We start from the raw sequence: 15973 nt of genomic DNA on the forward strand, positions 1-15973 counted from the left end.
CGACTATCGAAAATTTATTGAAGCTCTTCAAAATACATATTTATTGGATAGAATGGAGAGGATTTGAGAGCAAATTGCTCCCTTTCCGCTGTGAGGCTCTAAAATCTTACAAATTCCCCAGAAGACACTCGTCTAAAGCGTCGCGTAGTAAATGTGTGTGGAATGCGGCGAAATATTCGCCCGCGGCGGCTTGGAAGTGTGGAATAAATGGAAGGCGTATTTTTTGACACTTTCAGTGGTGTCAAACCTCTGGTCACCCACTTTTTTCCTCCGCTCTGCAAATTGCCATTTTACCAATTTTCCAGCCAGCAATTGAGTCTTGTGCTGCGTGAAAAGTGGTGCGTGAAACACTGCGTGAGCGTGCATGCTGTAATGTTCTGAGTGCGTGCGGTGTGTGATTCACAAGTTGGGCGTGTGTGGAAATATGGAGCAGGCGAGTTGCGGGCCGTGTCGCGGGCAAAGCAGTGAGAAAAGTGCAAAAAAGTCCCCTTTGGCGCTGCGGCAGATGTGAAAATTGGCTTCACGCAGCTTTTCCACGAGGCAGCCGAGCAATTTCACACCAAAAGCGGTGAGTGCGTGCGGGGAAAGTTGGTGGAAAGTGGCCGCGAAAATGATGCTCAGCGCGAAGCCTCGGGCGGCGGGACAAGTGGGGCCCGCCGTCTCGAGGGGGCCCGCGAAGGCGCGCGCGGGTTGCCTTTGAGCGTGGCGAGACGATGAGACTTGGCGAGCGGCTCATCCCGAGAGGCCCATGGATAAGAATCGCACAATTTTTCTGCGCTGCCTCATCTTCGTCAAATAAATTAAATTTATACGCAAACAGCGAGAGAGCATCTCTCACCCATTATCCGCCTGCCTGGAGTAGTGGTGTGCTTGATTAAATAATCACACACGAGAGTATCAAAGCAACTTCAACAAATAATATTTTATTTTTCATCATATTCAACTTTCAACAAAAGCCATTCTACTCCGGGCGACTCCTTTCGTGGTCGCACAGCTATTGTCATCCATCCGGAAGTTTCGGGTGTCCTTCGGTGGAGAGGAGAGCTTTTCACAGTTTGATGGACAAAGGAGCATTTTCTCATTAAGGGCTTCCACCTTTGATAGGTTCTGTTTGAGAAATGTGGCTTTGTGAAGCTCTTGACAAGCTTTTGATAACAGAAACCCAGACTGTGAAAGGGAAATTTAAAGCAAACAAAGATCGATGATAAAATTCTTTCAACCTTTTAATTTTTATACTAATTGAGTGATTGAATATTTCATGACAGGGTTAAACTCTAAATTTAGCACTGTTCCAAATTTTTCATTGGAATAATTGATATCTTGCAGACTGCGGAAATGAAATGTTTCAGATTAAGTGGCTATGAATTTGTTTAAAATTGAAGTTGATAAACTCCAAAAATCCAAGAGTGTGGCAAATTGATTCACCGTCGAATCCCAGTGAGACGGAAACTTTCAGAGCTTCACTGTGTCTTATACGATATTAGTATATTTCTTATAAGGGTGCAACATTAAGCTTTCTTCTTGGCTCCCTTGCGCTGTTGGCTTCTCCACGCGTCTGTCTGTGTTCTTTTGGCGTGTGTTTAAAAATTGAACTCCCCGGCGAAAACCACACCCGTGTTGTCCAGAAGAGTGACACTCTTTCACGCGGAGTCGCCGCCACATCGCCCACTCTGCATGAGGAGCGCCTGCACCCCACATTTCACGTGTCACCCAATTAATTGCCCTCTCAGCGCTCTGCTGGACGCTTTGGAGGCGAAAGCGAAAAAAAAAAAATGTGCAAAGGGCGTCTCATTGAGCAGAAAAATGTGCCATAAATTATCAGTTTATGACACCCTCGTGGTGGAGTTCTCGTGATTCCTCTGTGATTGTGAGTGTTTCTCTGACGTACTGCAATGGTTTTTCCCACGTCTTTGAGAGTCAGAAGAATGAGAGTGAGAGATGTTTGTGAGATTTTCCCCCGGAAATTTAAATCTCGGCAGACAGTCGGTATGAAAAACTATTATTCATCTTCTCTTACTATTTACGTCTTCGTAGAGCCTTTTACACTCTTTATCGCTATGTTGGCAGGCTTCTTGGATTTTTTGGAAAGTGCGTAGGCATTGAAAATTCACACAAAATTGTTCTCATCAAGACCGCGAGGTGGAAAAATCGAAAGCGAAAAATTCCAGTTCAAAATTATTTTCTGCTAAAAGTCTAATTGACCTTTGTTGGGGAGTTTTTCTTTTCAGCCAGACAAGAGAACACAAGTCTTTCTCCAAAAATCCTCCTCCAATAATCAACCAATTACATGAGCCTAAATCAATAATTCAATCCGCCCATCTATCAACAAATCGATGTTAAAAGCAAATTCAACAATAAACAGACATGCATCGTTGTTTATGTTTATTTAATCCATCATAAATCGATTGAGAAGTCATAATTTCAGCTCATAATACAGCCGCTGATGGATTCTAAATTTGTAATACATTCTAACTCTACTAATTAACATTGTCGCTTCGCTGAAAATTGTACAAAGTGTGTATCTATTAGGGAAATTAATTGAAAATATTCTGGCGTAATATATTTTTAGTCCAGCAAAAACACGTGCACATTTCCAGGATGGTTAATAGAGGAAATTGCGACTGCTATAGAGAGACAGAGACTTTGTCATTCAATTAATTCATTGGCTCCCACTCAATTATGCATTTAATAACATCAAGCGATGGTCGGGAAAGGCTATTAAAATATGTGTGCAACACATAATGACAGGATATTATGTGTAGATGGGGGAAAAAAAAAGTCCAGGAAAATTTTCCAGACTCTGCAAAGCTTTGGGGAATAATTTTGGGGTATTTTTCAACTGCGAAGCAATGCAGCCTACAAAAAAAGCTCGGATCTTTTACATTGTCAAGCTCCTAACCATTGTTTGCCATTTCCATTGTGTTTCCCATTCACTTATTTTTCCGTTTAAAGTAAAGGCCTGTGTGGAACATGATCATTTAGCTAAACCACGATTTTCCCTCACAATAAAGTGGCATCTGATAAGGAGTGAGAGCCGCACTCATTTCAAGGAATGTCTTCTTGTGAGAGTCTCACATCCTCCAAAATGGACACAGACTTGAGTTGAGATTATGTGCTCTAATATGGGATAATTGGAGTTTTGCTCTGCCTAAAATGTTTGCTTGTTACATATTCTTTATCGAGTTTAATGTTATATGCAGAGGGTGTGTGTTTTTTCTTCATCCCTTATTTTGTGATGATTTTTTTCTCTCTCTCTCTTCTCTCTTATGAAAATATGCCATAAATCGCCTTTCGTCTTGTTGTAAAGCAAATCTCTTTGAGGTTTATCATCCTTGTGATTTGATGCAAAATATATTCGCTCTTATCTTCCACTTTGGAGGATTTCTTAGCCTTCTGAAATATAAGAGGATTAAATGATAGATATCTTCATTGGACATTGTCACAAACAGTATCGCGGTCTTTGTTATGGTAAAATATCCAATGTTGTGAGAGAAAGAGAGACTGTTATGGTATGGATATTTTCGTATAAATATGCGGAGTGTTTTTGAGAGGGAAAATGATGGGCAAAAGTGTGTGTTGCGCAAAACGAAGTGTAATATAAAATTCGAGTATATTGTGAAATTGTTAAGTTCAGAAACTTTAATTGGATTAATTTTCATGTTTTTCTCTCTATACTTTGTTGGTATGAATTCATGTTGTGTGCATTTTGACAGAATTGCTTGGCTTTTGGTGAAGAGAAATCGCAGATTTCTTCTCGGATATTTTTTCAATGTTGCAAAAGAATTAAGCTTAATTGTATGGGGTTTTATGGGTGGCAATATATATATATGTGGACATATATAGTGTTGGTGAAGTGAGAAAATCATTTCCCATTCCTTCTTCTCTCTTGCAAAATGCATCCAATTTTTCCTGTCTGTATAATTTTGCAACTTCTCATAGCAAATTGAAAGTTCTTATACACACAGAGAGTTGCAATTGACTTCTTGTCGAGCAGCAACAAAACTGCGTGCTAATTTCTCCAGATAGTTGAGTTTCGCAAATGAGCGAAGCAATGAGAGAGAGAGAGAGCTTCTGTCCTCCCTCTGTGCCATAAGAATACCAAATTTCCTTGTATAAACATTTAGTGGGACTTTTGACCTACTGGTTGGTTGGATGTGAAGTACGGTGGAAGACCTTGTGGAGTGTATTATGGCTACAAGTTACTTGTCTCTGTCTCTCTCCGTCTCTTCACAATGCAAATTTTCATTTCCTCCTCGAGAATTCATGCGGCCAAACACAAACAATCATTAACGGGAAGCCGACGTCAATTAACCTCACTCCCAAGCACTAATCACAGATACTTTTATACATTTCTATATATTTTTTTTCTCTCTCCCCCTCCCCGTCGTTGTATCTTCCAATTTATAGAAGCGAAGGCACAATAGGAAAGCCGTCCGTGTGTGTTGGTGATTCTGCTGTGAAGACGACGACGACGACAGTGAGGCGCGCGCGAGGGAGTTCAAGGGGGAGGCGCAGAAATAGCAAAAGAATTGTATAGACGAGAGAGACAACGTCAAAGTATCTGGAATCATCCGGAAGTTGAATTGTTGACAAACGGAGTGATTCTTCAATTGAGTTTGGCGAGAAAGACTGAAGCGTGTGCGACTGACACGACGAGGGAGAACAGAGAGAGAGACTTCAATTTGAGTGTGCAAGGGGTAACAATAAAAGGCCGCCAACCTGGAACTGATGGAATTAGAGAACATTGTGGCCAATACGGTCTATTTGAAAGCCAGAGAAGGTAATGAATAATTCAGTATTTTCATCTCATAAAATCACCATCAGCTGGTGTTCTTTGCTCCTCATCCTCCCTCTTTTTCTCTGCCACACACTCTCGCTTCAATCTAATTTCTCTCTATTTTGGATCGATTTTCCCTTTCAGGTGGCTCAGACAGCAACAAGGGGAAGAGTAAAAAATGGCGAAAGATCCTCCAATTCCCACACATATCACAGTGTATTCAACACAAGGCGAGAATTGGTAAGATGTCTTATCGTTTATGTTAAAGATTTTCATGGAGATGAGATTGTTACTGCTCCATTCATCGATTGTTTTGTATACATTGTTAGAAGACGCTCAATAGTTATTGCTAATGGCTTTAGTCAGTGTTAATATTCAATGCAGTGATATTTTAACACTACTTCTACCAGAACTGTGATCATAGATTTCCTTCGCTATTGTTTTGGATAACAATTCTGAGTGTCTTGGAAATGGGAATTCATAGAATCATCTTATTGCTTTAACTAAGTTTTCGCAGTTGTTTATGAACATTGATATAATTATATTTCACATAATTGATTTTGTTTTTGAGATTATGCACAGAATTATCGCTTAACAATCAATTTATTAAAGTGATTTAAAGCTCCTTATAGCAAAGTGATAGTTAGAAGTGTTGGTGGATGAAGTGTTTCCTGCACAGTGACTTGATTGCTCAATCGTGGAAGTATAGATAGCGTATATTACCGCTAGAAACGTGAACCTTCGCTCTGACGCTTTTCCGATCTTATAATTGAGCAATTGATTGAATTCCCTGGCACGTATCATTTGAAAATAATTCACGCATTGAGCTGTGTTTTGCGGAGCATCTCTGAGTGAATCTCTTTATCTCTATTCCATGCTGTATGTGTATATTTTTTTTTATGTTGTTGTTCTTAATTCCCTTTCTTTTCAACACAATGTCTAATTGGCGTAGATGTGAATTACAATTACGTCATAGATCAGCAGCCGATTGGCCGAATTCTCTTTCGATCATTCTGCGAGCACAAGCGGCCCCTCTACTTCAGATACATCGCATTCTTGGACTCTGTAGTCAGGTGATGATCAATCATAATCCTTTCTGCTTTTCGCCTTCTTTTTGGCGTGTCTGGGAAAGGCAAGAAGCAATGTGGTTTATTTACATCTTCTTGTGTGTGAAAATGATATTCAAGAGGAGAAGTTATATGTCGGTTTGGGAGAGATACGAAGAAGAAGAAGATGATGTGTGTTGAGTGTGCTGTATGAGTATTTTTTTTTCTTTTTCTTTTGCTTTTCGGGGAATGGAGAAAAGGAACTATTTTTAAAATTTGTGTCGTTTTCTATTTTTCTCACGGGTTTTTCAAACACAAACACACACTTTTCGGTGGTTGTATGAAGATATGAAGTGGAGTACGATGAGCACCGGACGGAAATAGCGAAGGAGATCGGGAAGCGCTTTCTCGGGATTTGCGTGGATGAGGAGGACAATGAGGGCACACAGCCGACAGTGCCGCCGGCCACAGGAGCGGCGGACGGTGCGCCGGAGATCGGCGAGTGCAAGAGTGTGCCCGAGGAGGAGGAACAGGTGCAAATAGCGGTGGAACAGTCGCCAGAAATCGATGATGATGACACGCCAAAGGTGGTGGGGGACAAGGGGGAGTTGGTGCTGGATGTCCTCAATGTGGATCTTATTTCGTCCGTGCGAGAGAAGATCAATAGCGCCAGCAAGGAGCTGTTTGAGCCATGCGTAACGGCCGTGAAGGCCTTCCTAGCCGGTGAACCGTTCAGGGAGTTTGAGAACTCCATGTACTTCCACAGGTAGTGATGAATTTGTGACTTTGCCATGTGTGATAATATCTCACAAGTGCTCTATTATCTTTCTCTCTCTCTCCATCTCTTTCTGTCTTCCTGAACAGATTTCTCCAGTGGAAGTGGCTCGAAGCACAGCCAGTCACATATAAAACCTTCCGGATGTACCGTGTGCTGGGAAAAGGTGGATTTGGCGAAGTGTGTGCATGTCAAGTGAGTTTTCCCACACGCATTCTAGCCAATGATTTTTTCCATATAGGTTGGGCAGATATGACAAATTCCCGAGGAATGCTTCGGTAAAATTGGCACTTTACACTCCCCATCGAGTTCATGATACACAGATACTTATCATACTTTTGCAGATAGCTCAAATTCTCGGTGGAATAGTAAACTGACCTTCCTCATTTTTGAGGTGTTTTCACTTTATACCTGAAACATGTTCTCGGTGTTTTTCTTCTTCTGTTGCCCTTTTGCGGAGATTCACTCCAGAATCTCCTTATATTGTAGGGTGGAATGATGCCAAAGAGAGAGAGAGCAGCAAAATGAGAAACGACCCGTCAATTTAACAATTGATTTTTCACGTTACAATCAATTTTCCATGAAATTTTCAAACGCCACCAACTTTTTGGTGTCGTGCACACACTTTAAAGGCCAATGTTGTAATTTGATTGATTCTCAAGACGTTGGATTGGAATGTTCCAATTTTCCATCACTCATTTGGAGTGATGCTCTGCAGAGACTCTTCTTCGTTTATATTCACTCTCGTGGGACTCCTTTTCTTACGATGAGATAGGAGAAATTGCTTTCAATTTACTCTGGCGCACTCTTGATGAAAACAGAGATATTCTCTTAAAAAAATTGATTGTGAAATGATTTTTATATTATTCATTCTGACAAGACATTCCAAATAGAATTTTTGACATTCTGAAATTTTGCACACATACTTTGTGTTTTAATGAGGTTTTTTTTTGGTTAAAGTTATCTCACAGCACTTGACCAAGTTGTAGAGTGTGTTTTATTGTTGTTACATGAAAAGGTGCAACTTTTGCCGGCAACTTCGAATGCTCAAATCAATAAATTTTAACGGCAACCTTAAATTTTAATTGCACCAACGCTCTGTTTATGCAATTTCTGATATCTCAGACGTCTGTTCGATATATTTTTTTTTGCACTTGTGATAAGGAAATTCGCGTAAGCAATGTTTATAATCTGTGACGAGGATATTTATTGCTGTCTGAGGTTGAATCGATGGGGTTTAACGAATCCAATTAGGGTCGCCCGATAGGCGGGGAGAAGATACACACAGAAAACACTTGTGATATGAAAAGAAAAGTTCACCAGATTTTTCGTTGAGGGAAAAATGTTGAGTAGTGAGCGGAAGAGAGAGAATGTTTAAATCATACAGAGTTATTTTAGCGTGAGGAAATTCACATTCTTTCGTGTTAAGAGATTTTTGTTTTTATTTTTTTTTCGAGAATATTTCCTCTGTTTGGAACATTCCTCGTGATAGTCTTATCTGTGGTTGAATTGACGACAAACAAATAAAAAAAAAGAGTTTCTCACGATGGAAGCTTTTTCCCAAGCATAATGCTCATTAAATAATGCTCTACTCTAATTGTATGAAACAATTTTAATCATGAGGTATTAGCACGACAGCGTCAATGAATGCAAATTACAATACATAGTTGCAAATTAATGCGGACATTTGCATTTTTATGCAATATTTGATGTGATAATGTGATACTTGGCATCGGTGTAAAAGTGATAAATTCCTCTTATTAACTTGCACTATGTTGTTTTTTACCTCTCTACATCTCTGCTTCTCTCCTTTCTCTCCCTCTCTCTCTCAATCTGCCAAGGTACGTGCAACTGGGAAGATGTACGCATGCAAGAAGCTGGAGAAGAAGCGAATAAAGAAGCGCAAAGGTGAAAGTATGGTGTTGATTGAGAAGCAAATTTTGCAGAAAATCAATTCGCGCTTTGTCGTCAATCTGGCGTATGCTTATGAGACGAAGGATGCCCTGTGTCTCGTGCTCACCATTATGAACGGTGGGTTGGATGATTTTGAAGACAATTTCAAGGGTAATTGCTTCTCAATTTGATGTTAATGCGCTATATTTTCCTCTTGTCGTCCCTCTTTCTCTTTCGGTTGGTGTGCTGTGCTTTAGGTGGTGATTTGAAGTTCCATATCTACAATATGGGCGGCGAGCCGGGATTCGAGCTGACGCGGGCGCGCTTCTACGGTGCCGAGGTGGTGTGTGGCCTGGAGCATCTCCATCAGCAGGGCATCGTGTATCGCGACTGCAAGCCGGAGAACATCCTGCTGGATGATCATGGGCATGTGAGGATCTCAGACTTGGGTCTGGCCGTGGAGATTCCCGAGGGGGAGATGGTGAGGGGGCGCGTGGGAACGGTGGGCTACATGGCGCCCGAGGTGATAGACAACGACAAGTACGCTTTCTCGCCGGATTGGTTCAGCTTTGGGTGCTTGCTGTATGAGATGATCGAGGGGCAGGCTCCGTTTAGGGCGCGAAAGGAGAAAGTGAAGCGCGAAGAGGTCGATAGGAGAGTTAAAGTGAGTATAAACTACATTGCCAGAGTTGATTGCAGCATAGATTGATGATGGAGATATTGAGGAATTCACTGATAAACATTCCTGTGTACTTTACGGCAAGAGTTTCATGACTTTTACAGCTCAATTTGTCCATATTTCGATACAGAACAATTGTATTATCCTTGATCTATTAATACCATCAACTATGTGGCGTCAACTCTGATTTTAATCAAATTTGTGGGTGTATATCTACCCGAAAATTCCACCCTCACATCTCACATGATTGTTGTTTATGATGCCCAATATAGGAGGACGCTGAAAAATACTCGCATAAATTTAGTGATGATGCGAAATCCTTATGCCAACAATTACTTATGAAATCTGTGAAGGCACGTCTCGGCTGCCGCAATGGTCGATATGGTGCGCGTGAAGTGAAATTGCATCCCTTCTTCAACATAATCAACTGGAAGCGTCTGGAGGCGGGAATGGTCGATCCGCCTTTTGTGCCTGATGTAAGAGAAATCATGTTTATTACTTATCTGTCCTCTCTGCCAATGTGCAACTTGTATGTATATATATATTGTATGTCTCACGCTTTCTCTCCTCTCATCTCGCCTCGTATAGCCACATGCTGTTTATGCCAAAGATGTGCTTGACATTGAGCAATTCTCAACGGTAAAGGGTGTGAATATTGATGCATCAGATGAGAATTTCTACACAAAATTCAACACTGGCTCTGTGTCGATTTCATGGCAGAATGAAATGATCGAGACGGAGTGCTTTAGGGAGTTGAATGTCTTTGCACCAAATGAGAATCCAACGCCAGATTTGCTCCTAAATGCACCGCCCACAGTGGAGAAGTCCAGTTGTTTTCCGTTTAGGAGAAAGGTGAGTTTCAATCATTCCTAAAATTAAATAAATTGTCCACTTCTCTATCCTGATGTGGCTGACTTTTTTTTCTGTGCCAACTTAACTCACTTAACTTCCAAGCGAAGTTAACTCGACATCTGACGCTCTAATTGATTTATTTGCTCGTGTTTCATTGCAAAATTCACGTTTTATTTGAGATTCAGATTAAATCACTCTGTATTGTACGACCTTCCATGGTAAAAATTCCGCGCGCATGCAAGAAGTGCCACTGTTGTTGGCTGGTTGGCTGTGCATTGTGCAATAATTGGAAGGGCAAAATGTGCCACAAATGTTGCAGAAAAGTGTCTCTCTCTCTCTTCAGTGTAATCACACAAATGCAGTGATAATTCATAAATTTAGCAAAACTAATTAGTATGATAAGTTTTGAAATCAAACTCACCGCGCATATGTGAAATAAGAGATGCATCTTTTATTCATGAAGCCATGTTTCCGAGCGATTTCATGCTCACTTGACCAAGAGAGAGAGATGTCTTGTGCCACTCGTGGTGGTCTCTCGAGAGAGGCTTTTATTGAGTCGACAAGAGGACTTTCTGAATGATTCAATAGCACATTTCAAACTCTATCGAGTGTGTGTCTGTGTTTTACAAACGATGTAACTCAAATGCATTTCATGAAATTTAAAGAAAATGTAATAAATCTTTTGCAGGAAATTTCACAATTTGTTGATTTCTAACGTTGATAGCGTCAAATATTTAGCACTAAACAACACATTTACTCAAGGTCCACTCTTCATTGATGTATATACAATATATTGTGACGTTAGCGGTAGGATTTTCTCTAATATTGCAAAAAGCTGATAAAACGCCTCAGTATTCTGGAAAGAAGTGTGAGGTTTTGGATGAAACTTGCTCTCACTGGATTATGAATGGTTGAATTAATCATAATAGAAGTATTTTGCGTGTTATTTCGTATGATGGTTTTAAAAATTAAACACTAAGAGAGCAAATGTTGCATAATTCTTCTAGCTTTCTTGTGTGAGATTTCACGATGGAGTAAAATTCTCCGTTGATTGGTCAGAAAGTTTCTCAAACAGCAAAGTATATATGCTATTAATGAAGTGACGCGCGCTTTGATGGAAAGTGACAAAAACACTGTGTTTGTGTCCTTATCTTTGCAGAAGAAGCAGCCACCGAGGACTCAGCCGATTCCTATACCGGAACACCTTCTCTTGCCTAGTCAGAGCTGATAGCACAATCGTCGTGTGGCGCTTAGATGGAGGAATTGTGAGAGATCACGAGAGAGTTCATCTGGTGTTGTGAAGAGAGATGAAGATGGTGGTGGCGTGACTGAGGGAAGAACTGGCTCATTCGCCCGCCACCCACGGATGCTCCATTGGCTGACGGTGCAGAAGAAGATGGTGGACAAGGGAGCGTGTGTGAGTTCCTTTGTCCGGACATCCATTTGTGTCACACCGACTCACAGCAACTCCTGGCAGCGCTCTTCCTCATCCCAGTCATCGTCCCTGACCCACGTCACCGCGGACACTGCAATATTGTTCAATTCTAAAGTGTTTCCAGTACAAAAGGAATTAATTTACTGTTACTACTACTATGAGACTAGTATTTAAAATGAAAATGAAAAAAGAGAGGAAAGGAAAATGAGGAAAGAGATGAGAGCAAGATGGAATTGTGGAAAATCTGCTGTGGTTCAGTGCACGTCTCCTTCATTCGTCAAACATCGCATCTCTCATTCATCATTCACTATGACTGTTCATTGTCAGTAAGATTCTTTTATAGGTTTTATGTCTTAGGGTGTTTGTTTTTAAGTGGCTGACTAAGATGTGTGTGGGAGGAGAAATGGTGAATTTTATCGGAATTGTCTTCTGAGTGTGAGTTTGTGACTCGAAGAGTCAAATTTAGTCCATAAAGAGAATCGCATTTCAATGCATTGTGTGAGATTTCAAGAGGACAAATTCGATGAGACACTTTTTCGGAAATTAGATCTTTTTTTTTTTAGATAGTAAAGTCATTTCACACCTGTTGTTAGATATATTTAGTGAAATTATTTGTAGAGAGAGAGAGAGTGAGAGAGTGAGTCTCAACAAGAGAGTGCTCGAAGACTTTACTGAGGAAAAAGTCACCAAGTTTTGTCAAAGAGAGAGAGTGAAATGCGAAACGAAAGTGAGTGGATTATTAAAAAGGAAATAATAATAATGATCCTCTGTAGGAAGAATTTTGTCAATAATCTCACGTGAAAAGGCACAACAGATATTTCATTCTGTAAATATATAAATATAGCAAGTTCGAATAATTAATTTCATCTTAAATTACGGCTTCTCTTGCGCTACATACACACTAACAGTATAAAAAGAAAAATGCTGAGTGGCTGATTTTGGGTGTTTGCACAAAAATGGCTTTACAAACAATGAAAACTGTAGATAAAATGCAATAGAATCACACACAAAACAAGCAACTTTTTGCCAATAATCTGTACTTTTGGGACGGTTGATTACTTAAAGTAAAATAATGCAGTTGCTTTGACTTCAGCGTCTCGTGATAATTACACTTTGTCTCTTATTGGATTCTTTGATATTCTTTTCCCCCTTCGCAGTATATAAAGAAAACACACTGACATATAGAGTAATTTGTGAGGGCAGAACGGTGGTGAAACTTACATAACTAACACAAAACAAACACTGCATTACTTAAGATGAAAAAAAAGCGTCCTTAAGTTTCATGAAATGGCCACTGATAGCTTCTAAGCAAATGGACATACTTAACAATAGACGACGGTATAATTAGTGAGGAAGAACGTTATTTAAGGATCATGCATAAGGAATAGAAATCGCATTGTAAATCACTTTAAAAAAAAAACTACATTGATAACAAATATATTTACATTCCATGATACACTTAAAGAAGAAGATGAAGAAGAAAATGAATACTAAAACTAAAAAAGAGAAAAATTATGTTATAAATATGCATAAAAAAATCGCAATATGAAATATACATTAAAAAAGAAAAATGAAGAAAAAACCATCTCGAAAGGAATCTCAGAAAATCTATTTAGATTTTAAAGAAAGAAAAAATCCATTCAACATTAGAGAATCTGCTAAAAAAAAATCATGAAGAGAATCAAGAGTGAAACTTTTTGGACAACTATTTTTTACTGTAGAGGAAAATAGAGGAAAAAAAAACCAGCAAGAGAAAATATTTTAGAAATCTCCTCTCGATCTTCATTCATTTTTCTTATCTTTTTTGCACAAATATTATTAATCCTTTTGACTGTCAGGCCAACACAAAAATAAGGTGGAAATATAGCGTGAAATTTACAAATATTTAAGGGGCAAAAGACATGAAGAGTGAGTTTATTTTAGTAGGACGAATGAAACAACATTTTGATAACGATTGTATAATTGGAAAATAACGATTAATAAAAAATATTACTTTATCGAAAAGAAACACACACACACAAGAATAAATAAAAAAAACAGCAGAAACAAAGATTAAAAAGAAAATATCATGTGAGAATATTTGTGTCAAATTTAGTGAAAGAAGAAGAAGGGAAGAAAAAGATGCGGAAAAAACCCATGAAAAGAGATTTTGATGAAAAGAAACAACTTTAAAAAAAAATTGATATAAAATAGAGATGTTGAAAAAAGATTTTACTTGTATACATATTTAGTATTTATCTCATAAAGAAGAAAAAAATGAATTATTAGTGATTAAAAAGAAATATTTGAGGGAGTGAAAAGTGGAGAAAATCTGTCGCCACGGGGAAATTTATTTCCTTCTCGGAATTCATGGAAAAAAAACAACTAAATTACGAGGGGAAATGAAAAAAAGCGACTAGAATCTTAAGAATATTAAAAAACAACTATTTAAAAAAAATGGAAACCCTTTTGAAAAAATATTTGTCTTCTCAGTGTGTTTGAAAAAAAAGTCAGAGGAAGTAAAAAAAAAATTTATGAACACTTTAAAAACTATTGAAAAAAAAAACCATTTTATGATCGATGAGAATCTATCGGAATTCAAATCGAATGCCAGATGATGAATATAAATATTTGTAAGTTTCGAAGAGACTAAAAATAATTTGCTGAAAGATGATTAGAAATTTTTGAGAGAAAAAAAATGAAGAAAAGAATATTAATACGTACATTATTATGAAATGAAAAATATTGACTAATAAAAAAAAAGAGGATAAGAAAATTGAAAAAAGTGAGCTTTTTATTTAACTATTGCGCCTCTTTGCGTCTCTTTGCCGCCTCTTCGCGGCCAATTTGTCTCAATTGCGCCCTCTGCAGCCGGCGCTCCTCGCGCGTCTCCTCGCCGTGGCTGAAGTACTTGTGCCGAAAGTCCACTTGCGCCCCGGAACTCTCGCCATCTGCCGCGTCGCATCCTTCTGTGATCTTCTCGAAGGTCAGCAAGCGCCTGGCGCTGAACTTGCTCAGGATCTGCTCGGAATTGGCCAGCAGCGCCATGCAGGGATGACTGGGAAGGACGCTGTCAGTGTACTCATCGCGGATCACAGGCAGCCAGCACACAAGACGTCCGCCCAGCTTCAGGTGGCGCGCCCCGAAAGTCAGAAGGTCCCTGAAGATGTCCTTCAAATCGTATCGCGAGCGCGATGGACAGTGAAAAACGCCCGGCGGTGGCGGCGAAGGAGTCCTCTTCTCCGACGCTTCCTTGGGCGCCACCTTGGCTGTGGCCTCCCGGATGCCGTAGGGAGGATCCGTGATGATGGCATCGAGCCTCAAGTGACTGTTCCAGATGGGCAGTGAGAAATCCGCCACGCAGACATCTAAATACTTGTCCTGGCAGCCGTATTGCATCAGATTCGCCCTCACCGACTCGTCCTTCTCACGCTCCTTCTGCCTTATCCGTGACGGACGCGTTCTGGCGTGCAGCATCAGGAAGTCGATGTCTGTGCCGAGGACAAAAGCCCCGAATTTTGCCGCATTGACCAGGAGAGAACCAGTTCCCACGAAGGGATCGAGAATGAGGTCTCCTTCGCGAGTCAGGGCCTGATTGGCCATCAGGGTGGACAGCTGAGGATCCATGGAGGTGTTGCCGATGAATTTGCGTCGCTTCAGGGACAACTCCTTCAGATCACTGCGTCTTCCGTCCGCAATCCAGCGCCCAAAGAAGGCATTGTCAGGCTCTGCAGGCACATTCGTGGGATCCAGACCGTAGAACTCGAAGTACATGAACTGGACATCGGGATTCTTCAGATTCACCTCTCCAGACGTGGGAATGTACTGAAATGTCTCGATCTTCTGCAACTTCTCAGCCTGACTGATGTGTTTGTTGTACGTCTCAACGGTAATCTTGAAGGAGGAGTTCTTGTGGAATATCGTCTCCTTCCACTGAGGATTCTGCTCAATAAGACTCTGCACGTTCTTGTGCATCACGGGAACGCTCGTCGCGTGAGCCCACAGCTCCAGAATACACCGCAGAGACACGGAGCGCGATGCAATCTTCCGCGCTGACTCTTCGTCCGGAAGGTCGACGACCCAGAAAGGATGCTGCAGAGGAGAAAGAACACAAAGTCATGCCAAAAGACTTGGATAAGGAAGTTCTCTAGCTACTTCTGGACATTCTGGCTTCTTCAAATTCGGACAAATGTTGAACAGCTTGAAGATTGACTGGATTTCCTGAAAGAGAACAACTCTGGTTACTTAACCTCAATTCGTGATGATCTCAAAACGGGCTGTTTTTACCGGATAACGGAAGTTCACGTGCTCCTGGGCAAACCAGAGAATATATTTCTTCAGATTCTTACTCATTTTTCCACGTACTTTCAGGATTATACGCTCTTTGCGGAGCAAACAAAACCACGAGTTTACTTGTAAACACAACAAATGAGGAATTGAAGAGGTTTCTCAGAAGACAAAATTAGTGACAAGATTTATTATTGCGCATTATCTACTAAAGAAAATAATATTGTTAATAAGTTGTAGAGGATTATTA

At 40.2% G+C, this 15973-nt stretch overlaps 2 protein-coding genes across 2 annotated transcripts; one reads left to right on the top strand and one right to left on the bottom strand.

Annotated features, from left to right (window-relative positions):
* Positions 1-263: 263 nt before the first annotated feature.
* LOC132258672 (G protein-coupled receptor kinase 2) lies at positions 264-13475 on the top strand. The gene is made up of 11 exons (XM_059756075.1): positions 264-568; positions 4408-4780; positions 4922-5017; positions 5730-5850; positions 6170-6589; positions 6688-6793; positions 8440-8629; positions 8749-9155; positions 9443-9646; positions 9759-10022; positions 11182-13475. The coding sequence occupies exons 2-11, from the start codon at positions 4729-4731 to the stop codon at positions 11248-11250; spliced, it is 1929 nt and encodes a 642-aa protein (XP_059612058.1). The 5' UTR covers positions 264-568; positions 4408-4728; the 3' UTR covers positions 11251-13475.
* A 462-nt stretch (positions 13476-13937) lies between these two features.
* Positions 13938-15957, bottom strand: LOC132258674 (tRNA (guanine(10)-N2)-methyltransferase homolog). The gene is made up of 3 exons (XM_059756077.1): positions 15724-15957; positions 15592-15657; positions 13938-15528 (listed from the first exon to the last, which is right to left on the bottom strand). The coding sequence occupies exons 1-3, from the start codon at positions 15787-15789 to the stop codon at positions 14239-14241; spliced, it is 1422 nt and encodes a 473-aa protein (XP_059612060.1). The 5' UTR covers positions 15790-15957; the 3' UTR covers positions 13938-14238.
* Between the last annotated feature and the right edge of the window lie 16 nt (positions 15958-15973).

Source organism: Phlebotomus argentipes, unplaced genomic scaffold (assembly GCF_947086385.1).
Source record: "Phlebotomus argentipes unplaced genomic scaffold, Phlebotomus argentipes genome assembly scaffold_4, whole genome shotgun sequence".
NCBI lineage: Eukaryota > Metazoa > Arthropoda > Insecta > Diptera > Psychodidae > Phlebotomus > Phlebotomus argentipes.